This window comes from Biomphalaria glabrata, chromosome 13, assembly GCF_947242115.1.
Source record: "Biomphalaria glabrata chromosome 13, xgBioGlab47.1, whole genome shotgun sequence".
In the NCBI taxonomy this organism is placed as follows: Eukaryota; Metazoa; Mollusca; class Gastropoda; family Planorbidae; genus Biomphalaria; species Biomphalaria glabrata.
The window spans coordinates 15,059,253-15,068,091 of NC_074723.1; the positions used below are offsets into that span (position 1 = coordinate 15,059,253).

Consider the following 8,839-nt stretch of genomic DNA (forward strand, 5'->3'; position numbering starts at 1 on the left):
AAGCTTGTCTTTAAAGCATTTCTGTGGTACCTCTTTATGTGCATATGACATGTTAGGCAAATAGGTTTTGCCTATCGGTAGGCCATTTCGGAAAGTATAGGTGTTTAAAATGAAACTCCAAACACTTATATTATAAACTAAATGGCATATAAATATGCAGTTTTAAAGTAACTCATAATTTTAAAATATATTCTTTAAATAAATTGAGCACGGTCGGCCTTAAGCATAGGCAAACTAGGCAGCCGCCAATGGCCTCCGATTTGTGGGGGCCTTGCACAGGACTCACAAATATTTTTTAAGAGAAGAAATAGCAAAAATTGTGCCCAATGTTATTGTTGAAGTACACTAGACTGACTAGGTTTTAAATAAATGGAGTGCATTTATTTTTTTCGCTGATTTTGTTATTTTTCTATTTCATTTAGGACCATCAAATTCACTTCACCTAGGGCCTCCAATTATCTAAGGCCGGCTCTGCATTTAGACCAACACACTGACATACAAATGTGGAATAGGAAACAATGGCACAAGAAAACGATAAGAGGCTATTGTGAACTATCTCTGAGTTCAAAATGTTGATTCATGACATTTATCTGGTAACAATAATTTTATTTCACGCATCATCGGAAATTAACTCTGATTTAAATTTATGCCTTTTTTTTCAGTGCGGTTTTATTTTTAGAGGACTTTTTTTTTTATTTTGCAATACCTGAAAAAATAAAAACCTCTTAGAAAAACTTCCCATTCTTTGACCTACATACCAACAAATGTGGCTCATAGTTTGAATGTTTTGTACTCGGTGAAGTATTCAACTTGGTCGCTAATAGAAACGGCCGTGTCGTGATATTTATAAACCCGAAGCAGCACAGCCCATTATCAGTTCGAAGCCATTAACGTTATTACATCAATGGTAAGTTCATATATGGAAATAATTGTTGTTATTTTAAGATACTGCTATAACTTAGCAATTAACCTCAACGAAAGTGATATAAAACAGAACGTTTAATAATCAATTATAAACTACAACTAGAGCCAAACTTAGAATCACAGCTCTGGCCTTCTTGTTTACATCGCTAATCATCGGCCATCTTCTTCTGTTCTCTATCATGTCCTCTGGTACACAATGTCGCGCCAAATGACAGTGCGCAATGTAGAGTCATAACACTGCCCCCTCCTTAGTTATGTTCGTCCCGAACATGACCAGATTTTCGACAGGGCTGAAGAATTGTCAGTGAAGATGAAGTTCTGGCAAAAAAAGTTATAGTCCCACTGGAGGCCAGGCCATAAAACACACAGTCATTTCCTGCTATCTCAAGAAGGTAGGCCTTTCTACACATGTCCATTAACCACATTATCAGTGTCCAGTTTCCGCTGAAATTGATTCATCTTTTACTCTGCTTTGTGAAGGCAGACGTACACACGTTTGTCAAGTACAGACCTGTTGATGGTTTTTCTGGTATTTGTATTGTTCATTCGAGGTGCCGCCCGTACAGTTCTTATTAAATTTCTGGCTGCAGTTAGTACTGGTAGCCAAACAGGAGTATTGGACGCAGACCCAACGTTGTCTGATTTGATCATGCCCATTGAAGCACTCATATCACGGACATCGAAAGCAATAGTTTCACTCTGCCTATAGGTCAATCCTCTAGTTTCTTCATCTAGCGTTTTCTTTTCGGGTCTGCGCTTATCGTTAAAAAGGTTGCCACTTTCTTTATCTTGAAAGCTAGACGCATCTGATTTGTCATTATGATCATCGACGGCGCTGCCACCACCAACACTTTCCTTGTAACTACCCGTATAGCCACAACAATGATTGGTTGATGTTTCAATCTCCGCTCTTCTAGGATGTCGCTGGCCTTCCAGTTTGTTCCACTTCAGTTTGTCCCTTTTATGATACTTGTTTACTGACAGATTGGACCATTTTGGTATGGTCGTATGTTCGATTCGTTTCACCTGAATGCCTTCCACACAATCATCAAGCAATGGGAACTCTATGTGTCCATATTGTACAGTTCCACTTCCAATGTTTAGAGATAAACCGAATTCCTGCATAAAATCAAGACCCAGGATGCAATCGTCGACAACATTGGCGATCAGAAAACCATGACTAAATGGTTGAATTCTTATTTCAAAATTAAGCCGTACCTTTCCTAATATAGGTAACAGTTCGCCACCTGCCGTTTTAAGAGTGTAGCCATTCACTCGTATTATTTCCCGATCACCAATCAGACTGGGTCCAATTATCGACCGCGTAGCCCCTGTGTCCAAGAGGAACCTATAATAACCAGCGCCAATCTTTCCCTGCACTCTCAAGGTTCTGCTTTGTTCTAACACTCTGAAAGGAGTCTTTATCCTCGGAGTTTCGATTTTCTGGGTTGCCAGTTCTTCTGTTCTCTATCATGTCCTCTGGTACACAATGTCGCGCCAAATGACAGTGCGCAATGTAGAGTCATAACAATACTTAGAATCTAGAGTTCTATTAAAAAAAAAAGCACAGTTCACAGTTCGTCAATGTAGTATCCAGACTACAAAATGTGGTATTAGTCGTTTCTTGTTATCGGAATAATTGAAAGCAATTAATGTAATGTTTTAAAGTGAGCAACTGGAGATTTCTATATAATAATAACTCCTTTCTAAACATACTAGCCTTATGTGATACTCGAGTCTACTAACTACCTATTTCACTTGGGTAGGGAGTCAACAAACAACAGTCTACCAACTACCTAGTTCACTTGGGTAGGGAGTTAACAGACACCAGTCTACCAACTACCTAGTTCACTTGGGTAGGGAGTTAACAGACACCAGTCTACCAACTACCTATTTCACTTGGGTAGGGAGTCAACAAACAACTGTCTATCAACTACCTAGTTCACTTGGGTTGGGAGTTAACAAACAACAGTCTACCAACTACCTAGTTCACTTGGGTAGGGAGTTAACAAACAACAGTCTACCAACTACCTAGTTCACTTGGGGATGGAGTCAACACACAACAGTCTACCAACTACCTAGTTCACTTGGGTAGGAAGTTAACAAACAACAGTCTGCCAACTACCTAGTTCACTTGGGTAGGGAGTCAACAAACAAAAGTCTACCAACTACCTAGTTCACTTGGGTAGGGAGTCAACAAACAAAAGTCTACCAACTACCTAGTTCATTTGGGTAGGGAGTCAACAAACAACAGTCTACTAACTACCTAGTTCACTTGGGTAGGGAGTTAACAAACAACAGTTTACCAACTACCTAGTTCACTTGGGTAGGGAGTTAACAAACAACAGTCTACCAACTACCTACTTCACTTGGGTAGGGAGTTAACAAACAACAGTCTGCCAACTACCTAGTTCACTTGGGTAGGGAGTTAACAAACAACAGTCTACCAACTACCTAGTTCACTTGGGTAGGGAGTCAACAAACAAAAGTCTACCAACTACCTAGTCCATTTGGGTAGGGAGTTAACAAACAACAGTCTACCAACTACCTAGTTCACTTGGGTAGGGAGTTAACAAACAACAGTCTACCAACTACCTAGTTCATTTGGGTAGGGAGTCAACAAACAAAAGTCTACCAACTACCTAGTCCATTTGGGTAGGGAGTTAACAAACAACAGTCTACTAACTACCTAGTTCACTTGGGTAGGGAGTTAACAAACAACAGTCTACTAACTAACTAGTTCACTTGGGTAGGGAGTTAACAAACAACAGTCTACCAACTAACTAGTTCACTTGGGTAGGGAGTTAACAAACAACAGTCTACTAACTACCTAGTTCACTTGGGTAGGGAGTTAACAAACAACAGTCTACTAACTACCTACTTCACTTGGGTAGGGAGTTAACAAACAACAGTCTGCCAACTACCTACTTCACTTGGGTAGGGAGTCAACAAACAACAGTCTACCAACTACCTAGTTCACTTGGGTAGGGAGTTAACAAACAACAGTCTACCAACTAACTAGTTCACTTGGGTAGGGAGTCAACAAACAACAGTCTACCAACTACCTAGTTCACTTGGGTAGGGAGTTAACAAACAACAGTCTACCAACTACCTAGTTCACTTGGGTAGGGAGTCAACAAACAACAGTCTACCAACTACCTAGTTCACTTGGGTAGGGAGTGAAAGAAAGGTTGCGTTAGAAGAACTTTACTGGTTCATATTTTTACAATAAGATTTTTTTTTATCTCGGTTATGCCTAGAGTTCAATGTCAACCTGAACCCTCACCTCTGTAAACATGAATCGATCTAATTAATACACTTACCACAAGACTTGAATTCCTTATAAATACAATGCCAAATTTCTTTCTGTTATAGAGGCATGACATTTCTGATTTGCTTTTTATAGGGGTTAGGAAACAGTGACTCAATAACCTAACCAGTGGCGTTACTAGGGGGGGGGGGTGTGGAAGGTGAGGTCCGCACCGCGTGACACCCGTTAGGGGGGTGACACCCAAGTTAAAAAAAATGCACTTTGTAAATGACTGACAATTAAAAAAAAATTTCAGTGGCCAAATATTGAAACATGCTATTTACAATTAATAAAAAGATCTATCTACTTTTCTTTTCATTTCGACTATACATATTTTAAGTTTTTAATGAAATTCTATCAAAAGGTTTAAAATGCTATATCATACTTATTATCACAAGGAAAAAGTGAAACCTTACTTTCCATTTTATACCAGCTGCATGTATGTATATGCACACTGCTTTGATTCAAAAGAATGTTTTAATCGAATCTTTTGAATTTGTAGCTAACATCGTAATATCAGTATGCCAACTAATAGTTACTCTTTAACAAATGAAGACATTCTTCAGGCAGAAATATATTGAAATCTCACATGTAATTAATGCAAATTTTGTAGAATAGGAAAGTAAATAAGTAACTTAATTTAATGTGTGGTTTAAATTAAGTTCGATATTGGATAATTAAAAGACGTATGAAGATTTCATCTGGATTGGAAAATTTGAAAATAAGAGCATTCGGTTACAAATACATTTGACAAATAAGTTGTTGCTATGATTGTAACGAAGAAAAACAATGGAAGGATAAATTGCACGGCCTGTTTCTATAAAAGCAGAATATTTGACACTTCGTGACTATATTAACAACGAGTCTTTATTGAATAAAGAATTTCCATGAGATGATTGAAATGTTATGTAGATAAAACCCATACCTGAAAGTACATTTCAAATGTTAAAAAAGTTCATAAATGTTTTAGCAAACGACGTAAAAGATATTAGAGTCAGAATGACTGTAAGCATCTTTGTATTTTGTTTGACAAAACACCTGACATAGCAAACCTTACATAGCATACACTGATCAGATTCAGAAGTTATACGATTTTAAGGGAGACCAAAAAAGCTGATTAGATCAGCTTAAATCTTAAAATGTCAAGAAAAGGTTGAGTTTGAAATTATATGTGGAGCTCAAATCACTCAATCTATGTGGTCAAAATTCTTTTTCAGAATTTCTATATTTTGATACGATTGAAATACTTTTTTCATTTTGAATATATAGCCACTAGAAGCACATATCTTTATTTTACCTATCTATACTTTTTTTTTTTTGGGAGGGGGGGGGAAAGATGTACAAGAAGGCCATCTTACCATCTGCTTAGCTATGTGTCATGTGAAGAAGGATTTTTAAAATTAAAATTAAGAACTTTTTGAGACTAAGGAACAAACGACAAAGGATCGTTATAGACATTAACATAAAGTTAATGATACGTTTTTAAGTTTGAAATGCAGAAAAAAACAATGTAATTTACTTATTGTTGCATTGTTGCAAAATGGAGCTATAGATTAATGGCAATGTCGTCGACCCCAAGATTAAGAATAAGTGCAGAGTTTCAATTGACTTCGCAAACCGAGTGAACTGTAGATAAATTGTAATAAACAACTGAATTTTAAAATTTAATAGACACTCATTTTATTGAACAATCGAATAATGTAGGTAATTATAAACTGTCTGTATTACAGCGCAACAAACAGACAAACAAAAAGGATTTTTTAAAGGTGGGGGGGGGGGGGGCGACACGCTGAGCTGACCGCACCGGGTGACACCCATTCTAGTGACGCCACTGAACTTAACATTCTGTAAAGCACCAAGATGCATGTGTGTAGTCGCTGAGTGAACTCTTTATGTTGTGTCTATTGTATTTATGTGTATTTTTCTGTTGTGTTGTCTTTATATAAGAAAAGAGTCCTTGTAATCACAACAAATTTCCGTAAGGATCAATAAAGCAGTCTTAGTCTTAGTCTTAGTTTAACCTGTGAACAGGCTTCCTATGGATACAGTGTTCACATAATAGATTTTGTGTCAGGAGAAAAACAAAAGGAGACGAGGAAGGTCAATTTGTGAATGGTTTGTCCAAAATAAAGAATGGACTCCAGACAGACAGAAATGGGAAAAGTAGTTATGTTTATTCCTGATGATTGAATGAAAGTATTACCTATAGTTAAGGATGTCACTTTTTCATGTCTTGAATTCAACATAAGGTTAAAACACAACAATCAAAATAGTTCATTGAATCTTCATTATGTTTTTGTAAGTTACTTTCAAAAGTTGTTTTATCATTTTATTGCGCTTTGATGCTTTTTTTATGAGGCTATTCAAAATCATGCAGAATGCGACAGCTTACATTTTGAAAAGAATTTTAACATATCCTAAACGACAATCACATCATTTTGAATTTGTCCCTGTAATGTGCGTGTTTAGGAGGACAGAACTTTAAATGTACCCAGAAAAAAAAATATTAATATGTAAGATTAATAAAAAAATATAAACATTTTTTTAATTTTCAGAGGGACAATGTTTGAGACAGTTCTTCCATATTTTGAGACTTCTGCCATTCTCGCTGCAGTTCTGTTACTTTTGGTGACTTTCTACATCAGGTCACATCAACCTAAAACGTTACCACCATCACCTGGTGCAGCTCTTCCTCTTATTGGACACTTGCATCTGCTGGGGAAAAATCCTCGGAGAAGGTTCAAGCAATGGGCACAAGAATATGGAGATGTCTTTACACTTCAAATGCGTCCACAGAGAACTATTTTTGTGAACACACTTGAAGCTATGAAAGAAGCTTTTATCAAGAAAGCCGACTTTTTCTCAGACCGAGCTCAGAACATAGTTATAGCTCGTCATGTTCCAAACTTTTTCCATGGCATCATTTCCAGTTCTGGGTCCAACTGGAAAGCCCAGAGAACCACGTCCCTAGCCATTCTTAGAAACTTTGGTATGGGCAAAAATATGTTGGCTGAAAAAATCTTAGAAGAAGTTTCTTTCTACACCAAAGAGCTGGCCAAGACAAAAGGAAAACCATGTGATATTCATTATCTAACTAATATGAGTGTCTCTAATGTGATAAGCTCCATCATATTTGGGAAACGCTTTGAGTTCAATAATCCAAAATTTATAAAGCAAATGGAAATATTTAATGACATAGTGAAGTTAGGCACTGGAGTTTTAGTCTTGAACTTTTTCCCTAGTTTATATTATCTACCTTTTGATTTGTTAAAGGCAAAAAGCTGATACGAGTATATTGTGCTTTGCGCGATTTTACAGGTAAGATGATTAGTGAAATACAAAATCGTCATGATTCTGGAAATCTAGACAACTACATAGTCGCTTATATTGAGGAAATGGAGAAAGAGAAACAATTAGAACAAAACATTTTCTAGACGAATTAAATTTGTCTCGCAACATTGAGAACTTGTTCACAGCTGGCTCAGAAACTACAAGCACAACAATAATGTGGTGCCTGTTGTACATGTTGCACTATCCAGAAGTTCAACAGAAAATTTATAAAGAAATAGTTGAACAGATTGGAACAGAACGTCCACCGAACATAACAGACAAAAGCAACTTGAAATACTTGACAGCTGTGATCATGGAAGTTCAAAGAAAGGCCAGCATTGTGCCCTTAAGTCTTCCCCATCTTTGTAACAAAGACACAACACTTGCTGGTTACAACATTCCAAAAGGCACAATCGTAATGCCCAATCTGGACGCCATTCATTCAAGTAAAGATATCTGGGGTGATCCTGAAAATTTTCGTCTTGAAAGATTTCTGGATGCTAAAGGAAACATAATCAAGAGGGAAGAACTCATGCCTTTCTCTATTGGCAGACGTATTTGTTGTTCTTATATCTGTCCACTTTATTTCAGAAGTTTGAATTTCTTCCAGCATCTCCGGATGACGTTCCACCACTACAAGATACTTGGGGCTTAGTTGCCGCCCCTGAGCCTTTTGAAATAAGATGTGTAGAAAGAGAAAATTAAACTACAAATGTTATTAAAACTTTCAAACCTACAATAGATAAGAAAAGTATTTCCTCCATGCTTAGTTTATGTACACTGGGAAACGTTCCCTCTATTTGAAAATGTGCACTATACGTAAAATGCGTTTTGACTTTTCTTTACACTCTGATAAACATATGTATACTTCCCATTCCACGAACTCATCCTAATGGACAAATATTACAATAAAAATGAAACAATGGTAAATAAAAGTTTTGTTGTTCTAGTCTTTTGTTAATCTCAAAGGTATTTTCATTCCACGGTTGTCAATGACAGCAGAAAAGTGTCTTTCAACAATTTTTTTTCAGAATAAAATGAAGACGTGTATATTATCCAAAATGATATGGATACAAATTTACGAATTTCAAGAATTGTTAAATAAAAAAGGGCCATAAATGTAAATAGTTTCACTTCAACACTATCAATTAGATTGATTCGTAATATCTTTGTACTTTTTTTTTAAAAACATCTTTATTTTTCCTTAAATGTAACGTATTCCATTCACACCTAGAGATCTATAGGGCAGATGCTGTAAAGCTTATCTGTTTCTAT

The 8,839-nt window shown here is 36.6% G+C and overlaps 1 protein-coding gene across 1 annotated transcript; it reads left to right on the forward strand.

The window, feature by feature from the left end:
• The first annotated feature begins 768 nt into the window (after positions 1 to 768).
• LOC129922424 (cytochrome P450 2J4-like) lies at positions 769 to 8,219 on the forward strand. Its single transcript, XM_056008423.1, has 3 exons — positions 769 to 907; positions 6,790 to 7,514; positions 7,627 to 8,219. Exons 2-3 carry the CDS (start codon positions 6,797 to 6,799, stop codon positions 8,217 to 8,219), a joined length of 1,311 nt encoding a protein of 436 aa, XP_055864398.1. The 5' UTR covers positions 769 to 907; positions 6,790 to 6,796.
• The last annotated feature ends 620 nt before the right edge of the window (positions 8,220 to 8,839 follow it).

Coding starts and splice junctions, on each gene's coding strand:
- LOC129922424 (XM_056008423.1), top strand. CDS start 6,797: ATGTTTGAGACAGTTCTTCCATATTTTGAGACTTCTGCCATTCTCGCT. Junction 7,515..7,626: donor TGATTTGTTAAAGGCAAAAA/GCTGATACGAGT, acceptor GCTTATATTGAG/GAAATGGAGAAAGAGAAACA.